This window comes from Phlebotomus argentipes, unplaced genomic scaffold (genome assembly GCF_947086385.1).
Source record: "Phlebotomus argentipes unplaced genomic scaffold, Phlebotomus argentipes genome assembly contig_6, whole genome shotgun sequence".
Classification (NCBI taxonomy): Eukaryota; Metazoa; Arthropoda; class Insecta; order Diptera; family Psychodidae; genus Phlebotomus; species Phlebotomus argentipes.
In genome coordinates, this window is record NW_026776145.1 from 3287030 (window position 1) to 3305979 (window position 18950).

At 36.3% G+C, this 18950-nt stretch overlaps 1 protein-coding gene across 1 annotated transcript in view; it reads right to left on the minus strand.

The window, feature by feature from the left end:
- Positions 1 to 132: 132 nt before the first annotated feature.
- The window catches only part of LOC132257324 (mushroom body large-type Kenyon cell-specific protein 1), a 34095-nt gene continuing 15277 nt past the window's right edge, over positions 133 to 18950 (minus strand). Inside the window, exons 2-7 of the mRNA XM_059754186.1 lie at positions 18367 to 18489; positions 18012 to 18170; positions 17037 to 17251; positions 16703 to 16928; positions 16412 to 16640; positions 133 to 11979 (exon numbers count right to left, since the gene is read on the minus strand). Of these exons, the coding sequence (XP_059610169.1) occupies positions 9570 to 11979; positions 16412 to 16640; positions 16703 to 16928; positions 17037 to 17251; positions 18012 to 18170; positions 18367 to 18489 (3362 nt within the window). The 3' untranslated portion in view covers positions 133 to 9569. The remainder of the gene's footprint in view (positions 11980 to 16411; positions 16641 to 16702; positions 16929 to 17036; positions 17252 to 18011; positions 18171 to 18366; positions 18490 to 18950) is intronic.

The window sequence follows — 18950 nt, forward strand, 5'->3', positions numbered from 1 at the left end:
TTCGAATTATTAAATAATATAATTCACCCTTTTGGTGAGAGCTGAAAAGCACAGCAAGGCACTCATTTGGATTCGTATGTAAAGTGATCTGATGGAAAATGCAGTGAGAAGAACTGAAAAGACGTGTTAATATTTTCAATTTCATTTTATTTGATACAGTATAATAAATACTGGTTATTCCAAATTCACATTATAAATATATTACAATATGTTTTTTTTGTTTTAATGTTTAATAATTTATTTACCTTATAAGATTTGTTTTCATATTTTTTATTTTCTATCATTTCTTTCTCATATCAAGACATTGTATTACATGTTTTTTTTTGTTTATGTAATTTTATTCTATTTTACTTTATTTTCTTCCTATGATTTTTTACATTAGCTGTTTTTTTTTGGAAGAAACCATTCGTCAAACGTTTATAACAATCCCACAAAGCAAATGCTATATTTTATAGTTTTCATTTCGAGTGTCACTTTAGTTGTTTTCCTTCCTTCCGTTTTTACGTTCTCTCGTAATTTCTTTCATTTCAAAAGTACACAAAGGAAAAAACATATTCAAAATATCGGCCATTTTTCATTTATCAAACAATTTCACTATTTATATAATATATTACAATTTTTCTTTTAGCAATTACATAAATACTTTGATTTCATTTCTTTTTTTCCTTTACTTTCATTTCAATATTTTTTTTCTAGTGAAAGTTTTGAGTACAAAAATAGGGGTAATTTTACAATAATTTCATTACACGTGTTTCCATCTTTCCATTTATCAAACAGGTCATTTTATTTTTTGAGTTGAAAAGAAAAATATGCTTCATAGTTGATATACTAACACATTTCGGATAAAATAATGTGATAATACGAAGTAAAGCCAAATTCTTCAGTTACATACATCATAATCTCGTGACTACCACTAAATTTATTTACTTTTTTACTCCGAAGCATACCACAGACATTGAGTTCTTATATTCTTTTTCACTAGTAAGTTGTAAAGATGATTGGCCGATTTAAAGCAAGAAAGGTTTCCAATATAATGTTACAATGTTACAATAATAAAATCAGAGTACCGATTTCATGAAAAATTCAATTCTTCGCTTGTTCTCTTTTTCCGCTCTTTTCAATAGATAATTTTCTAATATTTACCGCCCATAATGCAATGTTTTATATTTCTTTTTAACACGTATGTGTGAAAAAATCACGTCAATTTCATTTTAATGTTGGTTCCTAAATATGTATATTTAAATATGTTGATTTTTTAAATAATTTTTTCCTTACAATATATCTAATAACAATCCACAATTTTTCCTTTTAATATTAAATATATGTGACACTTAAAGGCAAATATAGTCACCATATAGATATTTCTTATGTATACACTATTTATAATGATATTTCATGCAGATTCTCTTTCCCCCATAAAATCATCGTACTCAAAAGTTTATAACAAAATAATGTCTTTTCGTACCTAAATTAGGAAAACAAGTCTTTAATTTTATGGAATGGCCTTGGATTGAAAAGAAATGGAAATTTCATAATTGAAAGTACTTTCTTTTAGACATTGTCAATGATTCATTCTAACACTGCCTTCAAAATTTGTATGATTTTTCTTTTCTGTCGAAGATAAAATGGCCGCATAACATTAAGGAAATAAAAAGTGCCAAAAAGTGTTTCCTTTCCATTATGTCTTTTGGTCCCAACTATAGGTAATAAATTGTGTTATTTTCTACATAATAAGTTTCTCGTGTATCTTTATCATGTTCTTCTCATTTCTGTTGCCTTTGTGACATTAAAAAAAAATTACACAAAAAGGAAAAATTATTCCCTCTAAATTTTTTTTTTAAATATTCATCGTTTTTCGCGAATTCAAAATCACCCTCTTACTATTGAAATGTTGACGACTGTTTACAGAATGATTGACTTCTTCAACAATTGCATTATGTGAATAAATTGGTATTGAGTATTCTGAGTGTTGATGTTGGTTCACTGTTCAAAAATATGTACTGAAGAAACTTAAGAGCTTTTGAACTTTTTTCCAGACTCAAAATGCGGCTGGGAGCAATTCTAGTTTCAATTCAAATATGCTTCAACGATCCGGATGTTGGTCATTGTCCCGCACTCACTCTGAATTTGGAAACTCTTCGGATTGTTTGCTGTCTATTAGTTTGGTGGGCTTGTATTGTTATAAAACTATTGTTGAATGTTGTTTTTTTTATGTTACTTTTCAAGCATTTGTGTGAATTACTATTTCTTGTCATTTCTTAAATATTAGTAAAACAATTAGCTGGCGTGAAATTTTCAATGCAAAATGACAATTAAATTCTTAGATCCTTGTAATTATCATGTTTTGTTTGTGGCGCCTAAATGACATTTAAAAGTATATATATGTATTTCGCTTTTAGATCTGCAACTGTCACCTATTTATCTAACATTTCTTCCTTTCTTGTCAATAAAATATTACAGAGCTAATTTTATGAATTATTGTTTGGTTTGGTTGTTTCTCTTTATTTACTTTAACATGAGTGTGAAACATAATTGTATATGAGAATTCCTGCTTGAGGGATTTTGTGTGGGGGTGATTTTAAAATGGGAAAATCTGTTAAAATTCATTTAACCTGCTATTGTATATTAATTAATTTTAGTGTGTTCTGCAACATTTAGTAGTTATTCTGAGTGTGGGTGTGTATTTATTATGCTGAATTGCAATAAAATACCAAGACGATTGACTTCCTTTTCTGCATTCTGAGAAATTTTCTCGCTTTTCGCTGTGACACGAAAATTCCATCACTATCAGCTTGGACTTTTATTGCTTTGAATATTAGAGTACTATTTTAATTTTTATTACGGAAATCCAATTCAAAAAATTCCTGCTTTATTGTTGATCAATATAATTTCTTGTCTCGAGTGTAGATTTCCTAACAATAAACCAGCAATTTCCCTAATAGGGACTTTTTGTGTCTGTTTTATCAGCTATTGTATTAATTAATATGCAATTGATTAGAAATTTTGTGTGTGTATAAAAAAAAATGTAATATAAAAATTGCTAATGATTGAAAACTTAAAAAAGAACAACAATATACATACAGTTGATGTTTTATTATGTAAAAATGTGAAAAGTACAATGAAATATTTCGCATACAATAAACGCACTGTAATTTTCACAATTCATTTTATTCCTTCCACTGTATTAAAAAAAAGAAAACTCAAACGAAAAAGAAACACAACATAAAGTAAAATGTACTTTTATTAACTGATTTCTCATTTTAAATGTCTTTTCTCATTCTATATTCATCGCTCTTCATCTAAATATAAAAATTTGTCACCTGTATAAATATCCATAACATGCTTTCTCCATCATCATTCTTGTTACTTTTTCCTTTTTGTAATAATAAAATACATACATCATGTACATAATATGATTGCATGTATGTGTATAATATATGAAAACTCAATAGAGCCAATTACACTGTAATGCCTTCTTTTTACCTATCGATCTACAAAATTTCAATAATATAATTCTTTCTCGTATTCCTTTCACAATTTTAATCCTCTTTCTCTACTTAATATTTAAAAAAAATTAAGCAATAAAAGACAATAAAGTAGAATTTTTAATAATCTATTCTCTAATATTTTCTATATACATAATTTTTAAAAAATATTTCTCCTCAAAGAAAGTGATTCTTTTCCATTTCTTAATTTTTTTTATACATCATCGCAATGTCTTAGCCTAACCATTTAGGTATATGCATTATCATTAAATTACTTTATACTACAGGTAGTATCATTACTAAAAACTTATATTTTTACTCCTTTGTATCAATATACATTCAAGTATCATTTCATTCACTTCCGCTATGTATTCCTTTGCTCAATGCCAACAATAAAGAATGCAAATAGTTGTTTTTCTTTCTTAATTTCCAGCTACAAAAAGTTTAATAGAAAACATGTAATTTTATAATTATTTCTGATTATAAATTACCATAAAATTATACAGGTTCAGTTGCTTACTTTACACAATGACTCTCATTTTGATTTTCACCAAAACACAGTACATCGAAACATAGCATTTCCTAAGGATTGGAGGAAAAGTGTTCAATGTAGAGAAATGGAATGAATAGAATTGCAAAAAATTGATAGTGTATATTATGTATAAATAGTTCTTTTTCATCCGCAATAATAGAGATTTTGGACCACGGGTTCTTTTCAAAAGTGTTTTGATACGTTCAATCTTGGATAGAATTTAACTTGTATATGAAGTATCTTGTCATTCTGTTACTCTGATATCGCTAAATTAGACACATTTTATCAAGTGTTATACACCCTTAATATACGTTTATGTAGTTTGAAATTTAATTCTTTCACATTAAATTTCTCAATACATAAGATATTACATGTATCACATAGAGACATACGTTTATTTATAAAAATAGAAATACATTTTGGACAGTTATATATTCTTACAATTTTTGTTTACATCCAAATTTTTTTATATAATGTATTTAATGACGGTGGTCACATAGATTTTTCACACTCAAAGTGTTCTAAAGGTTATTACCAAATTGTTTCATTTTTTTATTTTTTGAAAAAATATCACACTACGAAAATACGTATACCGAATATTTTGTCAATATTCTGCATTATCACAATTTTGAACGAAATATCACGCCAATTGGTTAAATTTTGAATCAGAAGTGGAGAGCATAGCTTTGATAGACATAATGATGATAATGAATTCTCAGCAAGTTTCGATTATGTGATCACTGTCATTTACAATTTCCATTTAAGTTTTGCCAGTTTTACTGCGTAAAGTATCCTCTATAGAAATGATAAAAAAAACAATAGTGCTTTAGTTCATGCATTTAGTCCTAGCGTAACACTATTCTTTGTTATGTAATGTGTCTACATCGCCTACATCGTTTGCATGACTGATGTGTGAGTGTAAAAGGACAATCGGTCTTAACGTTTTATGCCTGAAACCGGTTTTTTAAGATGTATGTAACTCCCATTATCCTTGAATTACGGAGAGATCTTTTAGAGAATATAGATTTTAAGTAGATGGCGATCAATTTTTTTTAACAGTATAGTAAAAAGTGTGTTCTTTTGGATTTACCTAACCTGTAAGCCAGACATTTAGTATACTCAATTTCGTACATTTAAATTTCTTTTCACTGCGATTTACACAAAATGCGACATTAAAAAATGCCCATAGGGGATGCTTTTACCCATTATATCCTTTCTCGTTCAACGATTTCTCTGACAAAATGTTGCGAACAACACTGCAAAATGTGTAGAATTTACTCAAAGCTTATAATCAAGTTAAATTCTGCCTTAAGCGAAGCTTCTGTTTTTTTGGGATTATTTCATCGATATGTCTAGTATGTGAGGATAAAAGTCATTTGAGAATTCCTCAGTTTGGAATATTCGATACTGTGGAGTAGGGAAAAAAGGGTGAAATGAAACCCTGATTGTGAAGTTGGGATTAATAATAAGGAATTAAGATGATATTGTGTGGAACGACATTTGCCACATTCTCTACCCATGGCATGAGGTCTTCTCTTGCAATTCATTTTCACTTCAAACTATTCAATTGCTACTGCATTACCTATATGTATAGTATCCTGGTTTCTTTTGTTTCTGTTTATGATGTAAGTATTTTTAAATTTTCTCTATCAATAATTAATAAAGTTTACGGGCTATTGTAAAATTGAATGTATCATTATTGATATTGTGTTAATACATGTTCTGCCTTTCTCATTTTTAAAAATCTTTCCTTTAACGTAATTATTGTAATATGATTAATTGTACTTTTTTGTTTTTTTCTTTATTTTATTGATTTAATTATAATCCTACATACATTACAATCTTAAATGTCGTTCTCTGGAATTTAAAAAAAAATCATTTCATACTGCTTCTGTTCTCACTGGGTTTTAACTCTTCATCTGCTATTTTATTTTTCTTTAATTATTATTTGTGAAATGCTCTTATGAAACAAACGCGTGTTTTTTTTCTCTTCTGTTGTCCTGTAAATTATTATATATTTATTCATCTGTTAAAATTGGAAACTTTCATTTTATTTTGCTATTTTCTGTGTGATTTATTTAAGTGTTGTGTTATTTAGATTAAATTAGTTATGTATGTATGATTGTGGTGTGACTATGTTTCATAGCAAATCTCAATATCAATATGGAGAAACGGAAAGTATTGTTCTATTAATTTAATTATTATATTACTATTGTAGGTTTATGTACTGTAAAAAAGTGTGTGTATTGTGTGGTGTAGTTATGTGGAAACTAGCGTAAGAGCTATGTTTCTAACCGGTTCTATTTCAATGTTTTTGTCTGGTTAAGTATGATCGGTTTCGGTTTAACAATCGACTGTCGGCGTAGAATATCTGAGGGAGGGTTGTGGTATGTAGTTTGCAGCTTCTTCACATGATCTTGAAAACTCGTATGTATTCCTTTTCTCATCTGTAACTGACTTTTAGATCTTATTTTCAGCAATATTAGCATTTTCTAATCGAAAAAATGTACTTCTTGGGGTAATTTCTTATGACCATCTGAATTTCGTTTCATCCAAAAAAAAATTGTACAGCTCCTCTGAAGCTTAGGTATGAAAAAAGTAACTTGCAGTAACAGCAAAAGTAAAATGAAAGAAAATCATAATCAAAACTTAAAGTATGATGTCAATAATAATTTTTCCGAATTGTGTCACAGTTCACTGATATGTCAATACTTTAGTGCCGGGGTTTTGAAAAGCGCTGATACAGTAAACAAAATCGGCGTTTACAAATTATATATTGAAGAGAACAAATCAATTAGCAGACTGCATTTTCTGGAAAATTGATAAAACAAACGATAATAAGAAAAAAATAAATATAAATTCAGTTTTGTTTTTTTACAAAAAAGGTTTCTTTAAAAAAAGAACTCAATTGCACTAATTATATCAACTGGACTTAAAGAATTTGATAAATTTGTTTCTCTTTTTGTGAATCTTCCTCATTTTAATAGTCAATCTTATTTCTCTCCGAATATAAAACACATACCCCAAAGGTCATTTAGTTGATTTTGTTGTTTCTTGGGTTTTGATTTCCTTTAAAAAATCTTTCACTTCTTTTTTAAAGTATATTTTTCTAACTTACAACTGCTAATATTTCTTCATCTTTTACCTATTCAATAATGTAAATAGAATAATTATGTCTTCCCTATTTTTTCATTTTCATTTTTAAATATTTTTTTTCTTTTAACGAATATGTTAGCGTTAAATCGTTCTAATTGCACTTTAATTTTCTTCTTCTTTGTTTTTAAACTAAAAACTTTTATTGTTATACCTTTTCAATACATAAAATTTTGTTTTTTGTTTTTGTTTCTTCCATTCCTCATTTTTTCCATATTCTCTCTGCTTTTTATATTTATGTATATAAGAAACTTTAGAAAAACCGTTTTTGATGTTTAATTTTCCTCTATTCATCTGTTTTGAAATTTTTACCATTTTTTATTTTTAGAATGAATATAGAAAACTTCCTTTTTGTGTCTGATAGAAATATATATAGCAAAAATATTTTCAAAAATATATTGGTATGTTTCTAAACATAAAAAATATGAAAGAAATTTTGTGATAATAGATAAGATTTTGAAGTCTTTTATTTCATCAGACATTTTTACATCCTAAACTTCAAACGTCTGCGCCTAAAGTGTTTTGCCCATATCTTTTGCTTATCTCTTTATCATTTAATTCATTATTTTCTTCATTTTTTGAGAAAATATACATCAAAATTTTGGATTAAAAATCACAGATAGTGTATAATATTTTTATAAATTTTCTTCTCGCTAATCTATTTCCAAGATTTTTTGACACTCCATCTTCTTTCAAAATATCATCCATTGAATGTGTTGTTGTTGATTTTCTTTCTTTTTTAAAATTGGGGGGAAAATGTCTTATTTTATCTTCACTCTGAATGTAAAACTGTGATAAGTTATGCAATAAGGTAAAGGTAGAAGAGTAATTTTTCTGCATTTTACATTCAACACGAATATAGCAAAATTTATAATTTTTTCTTGTGTTTTTCAAATTGTATATTACCAGTAGTGATAAATGAATAGTTTTATTTGTTGGTTTTTCTTCCTTCATTAATAAAATTCTTTATGTATACATATAATTTTAAGATTTTGATTTTTTACACTAAATATTTAATAAAAATATTTTTGAGGTATACGCGACGTGAAGACACACACATATATTAAATGTATGGATAGTAAAGTGTAAGTTGTCTTTTTGATAATTTTAATTTAGTGTTTAAAATAGTAAATGCGATTCTCCGTGACAATTTTTTAGTGATCATTTTTTCCTTGCTAAATATTCCATGACTTTATGCGAACATTTATAATTTTTAGAGATTATTCTTACAATCAGTTTTTCTTCACTTTTTCTTGACTTTTTTTTGCTAAATATGGTTCAACATCAAATGTGTATTTTTGCATAAATATAGTAAACGTCAAACATATAAATGTGTATATTGGAATGCATTGATTACGTTTATATGTAATATACTTTAATTTTTCTTGTTTTTTTTTGATAAATTTTGAACACCAAATTTTATTTTTTATATATTTTAGTTTATATTTACTTTTACGTTAGTTCTCAAATATTTTTCAATTTCGCGTTATCCAGACGTTCAGGTTCTCAAGAAATTTTTATTTAAAAGTTATGATAAGAAAAATTGTAACGGCTGCCATTAGCCCAAAAACAGCCATTATAACAAATATTGTCGAACGGAAAAACATGCGAGTGTCTTGTGGATCGCATACAAATTCAATAGATTACATGGCCAAATGTTGCAAAAATACTAGGCAATCTAATTATTAAATATAAAAATCACATAATTACACATATAATGTATATAAAAAAAATGATCTCACGATTGGGATATACAAAAAAAGGTGATATAGGAAAATTTAAGTTGCACATTTCTTGGAAAATAAAATTCATCCTCGCGTTAATGTTACACTCAATCATTGGGGAATTTCTCGAAGATATAATATGCTTTGTAATCCGCGGTTGGACTATGGAGTGTTGAAAGTTGTGAGAGACATAAAATGTTGTCATGAGATTGGCAAAAATCCACCCTCCTCTTGTGATTATGTTTGATTCAACGCTGATTCTTGTAAGGTTATTTGTCGGTTCATTTTATTTGCATTAATATTGTTTTGTTACTGATGGTTTCGCTTTATTTTCCTCTTTTTCACTTATTGAAGATCTTTGTTTGTTTTGTAGTTTATTTTTTTCATTCTTCAGAAGGGGCCTATATGTCGATTGTCAGAACGAAAGAAAATATATGTTACTATAAATATAAAATATTCCTCTTAAGTCAACACTTGTACGTCTTATCAGCTAACGTATACGAAAATATATACCTATATATGTGAATAATGTTCTTACTATTAATTTCTTGTTTTCTGTTTCTTTCCTTTTTTATCTTTTTAGCTTATTGTTGTGAATTTCTGAGTCACATCGAAGAATGTAAAGATGTTGCATTAAATGCGCTGCATGCAAGCGCATCGATCTGGGGACTAATTCTACGAACTGTCCTCATTCTCTGATGACATGATCTTCAGCTTGTCATCGTTCGACGTCGTGCTTCCGTTGTGATCTTCGGTAGAACTTCGCCGAAGGGACAGTCCCTCCCGCAATTTCAGCAAATTATCAACAGATTCTTTCGACATGTCGGTGAAAATGGAGGAATGCTCTTTGTCCTGAACTGAACTACCGGCGCCACTAACGAGCGACAGAGGACTCTTGCGCTCCTTCTTCACCTCGTGCGCGAACGAGGCGGGACTCGCGGTCCGTTTGGACGCGGTGCCGCCGCCCTCGTCGCTCACGGATGTACTTGGTAAACTATTTTTCACTAGATGATCTAACAGGGCTCCGTGGGGCAATTCACTGGGCTTCCGGTCCAGGCTGTGACGTATGATACCGTCCAAGAAGGAGCCGTTGGCGTTGGCGCCATCGTAGAGGCTCTCGGCCAACTCGCGAGCCGTCTTGGGTACACTGCCCGCAGCTGCGGTGCTTAGGATGTTCTTGGAGCTGATACTGGGTGTCGAACTACTGGCCGTAACAGATCCGCTAACGTTTTGGTGTCGGACAGATTGCTCCTGAATTCTTTGTATAATGTGTGATGCATAAAAATTGTCAGCTGCATTCGGTGGGAATGATGAGGGACCAGGTGTCCGGGTGAAATCCATCGGGAGACCACTAAAGCTAGATGGATGTGGCCAGAAGAGGGGTGAGGTATATTGAAACTGGGCGGCCATCGCTGGATCTATGAATGGCATCTTCAGTCCATTCGGCGACCCGGTGAAGGGTGGTGTCTTCAGCGGCGGCTTTGTTGTTGGAAGGACTTTGCTCTTATCCAGACCACTTCGCATGTTTGCTGCACTTGGAATGTCTGAAGACTTGTTGGACACCGAGCCACCGCCCATGCGATCGTCCAGTGGCTGTGGCTTCGGTTCGCGCTTCCGCGGGCGCATGAGGTGTCGCTCCTTGACTTTGTACTCAAGGGTGGAATGTGGCACGCCGTAGTAGCTACCGGCCCGATGAACGGACATCTCGCCGCGCTGCACCGCCTTCACGGCCTCCACCAGGCTGTCGCGGTCGTAGTTGCGATACTTGCCGCGCTTCGGCCTGGTGCCCTTGCCGCCGGTGCCCGTGGCGGACTGCGCCGAGGCGCTGTTCGACATGAGGTTGCCGCCGCCGCCGAAGCGGCTCATGTCTCCGCCCAGGCTCTTGATCACAGAGATGCTTGGCCTCTTGTAGTGGTCCGGCGACGGACCCATGTCTCCGTGATCGCTCTGCTTGTGCATGGGCGGCGGGGCCGACGGCTCGGGCATGTGCTGCTGGAAGTTCTTGCTGATGCTCTGAGCGATGACGTCGCGCAGCGAGAGAGTGCTCTTGCTGGACATCGGCGGTGATTGGGATTCACTGCTCTGGCGCATCAGCGGTGGCGATATTCCGAGATGGCTCTGCTGTGGACTCCTTGAGTGGATTGGTGTGGTGGCAGCTGTCTGAGACTGAGGCGTGCTGTCTCCATTCTTGCCTACGCTCGCGATTGGCGTAGAGGAGCCGGCTACAGGTTTGAAGGACGGAATTTTCAATATCACAGCAGAGTCATCTACACTATCATTTGCACTGGCTGCACTTGGGAGGGCCGACTCGGATGCGTCTGTCTTTGCAGTGCGATTTAAGTAAGGACTTGTTGGTTGATGGGATTGCGACAAAGACAGGTTTGGCATGAGAAGTCTAGGATCGGGAACCGGTGGTTTGCCATTGTTCAAGTGATCACTGCTCGCCTGATTCGTGCTCTCCATCTGCTTCTTCAGCAACTCCTGCTGTTGCAGCATGAGCGTCCGCAGCAGTTCAGGCAGAACAGCGGCCGCCGCGGCGCCGTCCTCAGACTTCATTTGCATCAGCCCCGGCAGGGCTCCCAGGCCTCCGGTGAGCAACAAGCTCTGGAGAAGCACGTGCGGATCTAGCCACGGTGCCGCCTGCAGGGGCATCTGAGGCGTTGATGGTGTCTTGTTCACCTCACTGGACATGTCCGTGTTCTTTGAACTCGACGCCCCGTCGTACATCTTGCTGTACTTGTGCGCCAGAGACTGTGATGATGTGAGACGGAGCAACTCCTCCTGCGTGGACGGCAGAGAACTCAGCGCTTTCTCCACCTCCTTCTCGTCCTCGCCGCCAGACAAGTCCTTGTCTTCATCATCCAAATCCAACACTGGTGCTACCAGTTGATGTATATTAGCCTCTCGTTTCTGTTCCATTGCCAATTTGTATACTTTGTTCCGAAGTGTTGACCTCGGAATGCCATAGAGGACCGCAGCCCTCCTGGTGCCCAACTTACCACTCAAGATATCCTGTAAAGCATTTTGTAATTCGTCCTCTGTGTACGTTCGTCGACCGGCCACAGCTGACATTCGAGGTTTAGCTCTGCAACGAGAAAGGGAAGGATTGGGAATTACGACAGGGCAGAGGTAATCAAGAATTGGGTTTGGGGCTAACAAACTCCCTCAATGAATGGCCTCCCTCATTGCGAAATCATTGAAAGTTCGGAGGCCTTTAAAATTCTCATTTTGTTTCTCCATGCAAACATTACTCTTCTTTTCCGCCGAAGGTACGATACCCGACGGTCTTTAGCCTTCTCCATGTCTCTTGAGCAAATATTGTTTAATTTGATAAGGTTAATCAATCACATTTGATGTCGATTTATTCGTGCAAAAGAAGAGTTCGTCGCACTCTGCATTGCACTGCACATAATGCTGTATTGTTGTGTTTATACAGTTTATACGCACAATTCAGCAAAGATAAAAAATTTTTGTATACTCTGAGATTGAGTCTCGTCCTGGAGAGCTTCACAAGAGTGTCTTAAGATTGAGCAAATGCCGCGATAAATTGGTAGACTGTGGCGGTGGAAACTTGATTGGCCACAGAATCATAACATTTGCAATTTGTGGAGACATCGTGAGAGATAAATTTGCATTAAATAATTCTACGTATAAGTTACACCAACAAATGCAAACAATTTAATTAGTTGAATTGGATACTGGTGCCTGTTGCTTCACGAAATGCATAATATGGGTATGTAGTGCAAACTACACACAGAATTCTCAGTTTAGTGTATCCAACTTTTGAGGGGAATGCCACACATTCTGACCTTCTTGGCGCAACCGCACAAGCTTCACATACATTTACCAAGTGTATTTTCGGTTTTCTTCTTTTTCGTCAATTTTCTATGACCACCGCAGGAAAATTTCTTGTTGATTGCATTCAATAAACTTTGGGATATGATGGAGAATATTTCTTGAAGGAAAAAAATGCTGCATTTTAATTAAAAGTCAGACAACCAGAGAGGATAGAATATGGAATTTATTTTTGCTTTATGTTTTAGGACACGTCTGTAGAAAGAATTATAAATATGAAGTTTACGAAACTAGGTTACAGTCATACTTGCAAGCTTGATGTGGCAAAAAGAAATACGCAGGCGAAAGTTTTCTATACAATTTTCCACTTTGGAAGAGATTTGATTAAGAATATAAACACATAAAAATGCATCTGTTTGTGCAACTTTGTGTGGAAGAAATGTAAAAAATTCTTCATTATGAATATTTTGTATGCATCTCTTCAGCACACAGGGGCACATGATGGGTGAAATATGCGGGGAAATTGAAAAACATTTTGAAAATCCTTTGCTAATTCCTGAAATACTTTATCTGGCCATATATTTTTGCACTCTTTCTCTACTCTTCCACTCTCTGTTGAAATTTACGTCTCGACACTCTCTGTTCTTTGAGGTTCGTTAACATTTCACATACAAATATTTGCACACATTTTGTTGCAAGTAAAATGGGAATGATGACAAATTTCACGTCACCCTGAGTTCGAAGAGCGATAAGGATTGCGATATACATGCATTTTCATTGTTGAATGGGCTTTACTCTCAGTTGTGAAAATCGAGGCGAATGAATTTTATTGAGATGCCAAACACAAAAAAGCGGTGCGTAATTCATTTTCTTGTTATATTTTTGTATAGAGGCTGATTAGATGAGGAATTCCTGCAAACTCATGGGAAACACAATTAAACGGAGAGAGATTAATTTAAAGTGAATTATCAACGGGTATAGATGTTGCCATTTATAATGGCTATCATAAAGCAATGTCGGCATGAATCTGGGAAAAGCATCTCGGCTTCATTTTTTTTTCTCCAATGCATCAGAGCTCCATGGGTAATAAGGATGGGATGCTGCTATTTATAGTGACCAGAATATGGATTTTTACCATGTAATTCAATTAATCAAGTCAATACCGTACTCTGGACTATTCTGTGGGCGATCTTTGAAATTCGGCACCACCAGTCCGACCTCCGGGCACAGACGAGCATGTGTATATTCAATCAAAGTTTCATTGAGCACGACAAAAAGGGATTATCCAGCAAGATGATTTCTGGCATGCTCTCCGTCCGCACTGAAGTATGTACAGATCCTAGCGAATTTTTCACCTATCGCAGAGATGGTGTATAATTGAATTTCAGACAATTTCAGTTCCGCATTTATTGGCTGACGAAAAAAACCGGAGTTATATTCGAGAGCAACGACCCAATCCTGCGCACGTTCTTCTGTCGCGGTTTCCAGAGTTGGAACTTTGGGGTTGTTACGAAAAAAAACGGGGTGGTGGTGCGCTTTTATCTCCTCTTTCGCCACCTTTTCACCCCCGCCTAGCCGCGCGCCACTCCTTGCCACATCTATCGTGTGGGCAAAAATAAAAGCCAGAAAAATTGGCAATTATTGTGCGCGAGCTCAGATGCTACCGGGCTTCTGGGCTGTTCGCTCTCGCCCTCAATCCCTCATCCCATGCCCGAGTGCGAACTCCGCACAATCATCCCATTTTCTTTTCACCCAATATCGCCAGAAACTCCCGGTCAGTGACCTGCACCAGTAACGGCGTCGGCAGCTACTCTACCGCTCACAGCATTTTCTCTTTCAGAACCATTTCGTCCGCCACTTGTGTGCGCTAGTCGCTGTTGTTTTAATTTTTGCGGACGATAAAAAGACGATAACCCACCCCATAAACAAAAAAAAGATGGAGGAGAAAGAGAGTGTCTATCGAAAAAAAGACGCGAAGAATTTGCTAGACTTCCGTGAATTTTTATCCTCTCTCCCATTCTTTTTCTCTGGCTGATGTGCCAGAGTTTTTGCTCCCAACCATATAGCGCTAATTAACAATTCTTCTGAATAAATTTTAATTAAAATCGTGAATTAATTAATTTTTCCCTCCCTGTGCGAAATTTTTCAGCACTCACGATCGCAGCCCAGCTTGGAAACCATGGCCTTCCCGAAGGATTCACATCTTCATCCGCCCGCCCATGCTTTCCCTCCTTGTTCGCAGTGGAAATTTGAGGAGATTGCGCCTGTGTGTGTGCCTGTGTGTGTGCATGGGCGAAGAAATGTCTCTCCTGGTACCTGCTCCCCCGCCCCCACACCGCCCAGTCCAGCACATGAAATATTTGCAGTGTCCGAGGCGAAGTATTGTCGGAGGAGGACCGAGTTGGGGTTTTAGAAACCCCAATTTGAGCCGGGAGGGTGAGTTTCTTGGTGACTTGACTTTATCGATCGGTTTTCTTGACACAATAAGGAGGGGGCGCTTGTGGGTGGGCTCGGTGGGTCTGATGGGCGGGATAACTTCGTTTCTGCTGATCTGGGAACGACCACGTTGGGTGGCGATGGATGGTGTGTTTGAGTGACTCTGTCCTATTATGCTCCAAACATCAGGGGATGGTGTTACATAGAATTAATTCCATTATGTGTGCTGCACTACTTTTTTCGTTTATCCCATGTGACACACTCAACACTATACATCAATTAAATTGGATGCCTAAAAGCTCGCCATTGAGTGCAAGAGATCAATTTGAGCTTAAAAGTCTCGGGACTTATGGAGGAGGTACAAAAATAGCTCTAAAAGTGAGGATTAAATTAAATACGTTTGTCTGATATAGACACAAGTCAGGAGACTTGTTCTATGTTGAGTTCATAATTCATTTTTCTGACTGGTTAAATTGTTTATTTTCGGGAAAAATACAACATTCCTCGAGTGCAAAGTGTAAAAAAGAATAAATATTGCTCACAACAGTCAGAACATGATTGTAAAGAGAGCATTGCAGAATTGAGGGTTTCACTCAAATAGAGCCAATCTTGAAGTTTGCATGCGCTACTTCTTCACAATCAGTTCATTTCCATAGGTGGAAGCGAGTGAATTCTTTTCAGTTGTGATTCATGGATAAAACATATCATTTCGACCCATTATCGACTGCACTCCCCTAAAAAGTAGAACACAGCTCAAGTGCAATTTGTCTAATCGAAATGCCATATCGAGACTAGCCACTTTATCTCTTGGCGACAAATTTAATCTTATCAAATTTTAAACTGTACGAAGAAAAATTGTGTCTTGTAATTTGATTCTATGGATTTGCTTTTTATTATATCAATCCCGGCACATTATTGTGCAATAATATTTATAGGATAAGCAATACGGAAAATACGGAGTGAAACTATTTTGCGCGATAGTGCAAAATTTCTCAGTTCGGATGAGCACACAGAGACACGGAAAATGTGGCGCTCTCGACTTGCGATTGTATCACTCGTGGCACTATCCCAATAATAATGGGAGAAAGGTGAGGATTTGAGACGGTCAGAATGTAGGTTAATGATATGAGCAAAATGCACACTGTCTGCGAGAGATAAAAATGGCAACAATTCAAAAATGGGGATTGCAAGAACAATAAAGGCAAATAAGAGCCTTACAACTGGCGAGCTCCAAGTGCAATTCTCAAATAGATACACTCATAATAATTGCATTTAGCGTTACTCACTTGAAAATGTGCTTGGGATCCAGGGCCGTCGAGGACGACAGTGATGATTTTGCACTTAAGTCTAACGGCTGCTCGCTGTTTGTGATCGTCTCACTGGGGCTGTTCGAGGGCTTTATCGTGGGACTCGTTGTGGCTCCACTCGTGGACGATCCTGAAGCTAGCATGTCTCCTGCGTTTCCCCCGGCGCCCGCGTGGGGCATGTGCTGGGAGAATTGCTGGTACCACAGTCCTGCAGAGGAGAAAAGGACGGTTAGTTTGTGGATCACAGACTCGCATGATTCTGCCACGAACCTGGGTAAAATTGAGCCAGACCCGGCATGGTTGGTAGCCCTTGGAGAGATGCCACTGCTGCAAGTTGGGCGGCCATAGACTCCAGCGAAGTCATATTTGGAGGTATGGAACCTCGCAATAAGGCGGCCACCGATTTCTGCGTGGCTGCTGCGAAGGCAGCCGCAGGATTTTGTACTTCAGCCTCGGAGCAGCTCTCGCTAGAATCACTGTCGGACTCTAGGGGTGTCTGCAAGGAGAGAGGGCATCGTGAGCGAATGTCCGGCATCGCGCTGAGACTCCTAATTACCGTGTTGGCGAGGTCTGGCTCGGCGTTAACCGGGCCGGACTCAGCCACGAGCTCTCCGCGTTCGTTCACTGCGAGCAGTTTGCCGTCCACACAGAAATAACACTTGTCCTGAGGCCGCCAATCCACAGGCTTTGGCGGTCTCGTGTCCAGCAATTCCTCGTCCGACTTGACTGTGATGCCTTTGATATCACTCGCGTTACTCTCTGACGTCTTCACCTCAGGATCTGCTAGTGTGTCGCCCGCGGCCTGAGGTTGATGATGCTCTGCAAGACACGAAAGGCACATGATTTTCACGTGAAAAGAAGAAAAAACCGCCCATCGGCTCCACTTGGGACAAAAACCATCCTCTATAATTCATAGTTCGTGACAAAATTCAAAAAGGGATGTCTCATTTGCATTTCACATATCACTCTCCATTGCAAGTTTATATTGGAAAAAAAATTACACGGAGAGTTGTGTGTTGAATTTGCCATAGATGCAGAATAACTTTATACAAATATATAGCACAGGAGAAAATGGAATTGTAATTTTGTTTGCATTGGAATATGCAAATCGAGGTTAAATAATTTATATTTTACACACAATTTCGGGAAAATTTTTCCTACTCAATTTATTGGGTTACTTTAAATTAAAACAGCACAAACACAATCGAATACTTTAAATAACTTCATATTTTTTTCCTGCACAACAAGATCACTGCAGAATTTATTGTTTCCATAAGCTTAAGCTCATCTTTCAGTGAGGAATTTACCAGACAGCTTGTAAAAGGTAAAAGTTGAAATACCACGAAAGTATTGAAACGAGCTGGAAGTAATTCAATAATTCAGATTCTGAAGACTTGATGTGCGATACACAATGCAATTTCCCTCAAATACCAAGACTCGGAAAATTCGTGTCCTTTCTCAAAATGGACATGCGGATGTTCTGGAGAACTCATGCAATTTATCCCATCTTCACAAATGCAATTGAGCCACCACTGGCCAGAGGTGAGACACCTTCTATGGAGACTCTGTAGACACTCACCTGCTTCGTCTTGACTTGTGCTGGGCTCTTTGATTTCGGTATCCTCCGTCGTGGCCCCTCTCTCTTTGGAATGGTTCTCCAAGGTGGATTGCGTCTGCGAACCCAGTGTAGAATCTTTTTCCACTAGCTCCTGCTTTCCGTTGTTTTGATTCGGGGAATCTATGTTGCATTTTGTTGGTGGAAAACATGAGGGATATATAATATAAAATGTATGAATAATAGAGGAATCACTATATGCACAAAATGCACGTATAGCCAGAGATGCCAAACGAAATGTTCTGCCTTGTTACATGACTTTGTGCAGAAGTTTGCTTTGGAGGAAAACTTTTTCCACAAAATTAAATTTTCCACCCACCTGTTGATGTATTGTTTTGCGCTAAACTTGTTGAATTTGTATTTATATGTGATTGGGCAAGAACTTCTTGGTACAGTTTCCATTTCCTGCGTCCCATCAATTCTTCAGCGACTCGTTCTAAACCTGAAAGCACAGCCAAAACATGGACAAACTTTAGTATATAATATAGCAAAGGTGCATATGAATAGCATGAAACACAGCTTTTGAGAGGTTGTTAATGCAATACTCGTGCAGCGACCAGAAGGAAAATTACGTGTAGTTTTGAAAATATGCCAAAAAGTTCTCATTGGAAAGTTCGCACAGAGACCATCGGCCAGTGCCACATTTATCAGGCCTCGTGTGGTTATAATACTGGGAATAATTGGGTATGATTTTCCCCGAAACGTACACATTTGGTCAGTGGATTCTCAGCGAACCTACTGCACAATCTTGAGTGGGTTCCATATAAAAAGATTACTCAATTGGAAAGTGCAGTGTTGAATGTGATTTGGTCGGACGATAGCAAAACAAACTGTTGAAGTGTGATAGAAATCCTTAATTCACATCTATGTACTTGGATACAAATTGTTTGCACCTCTCACCAA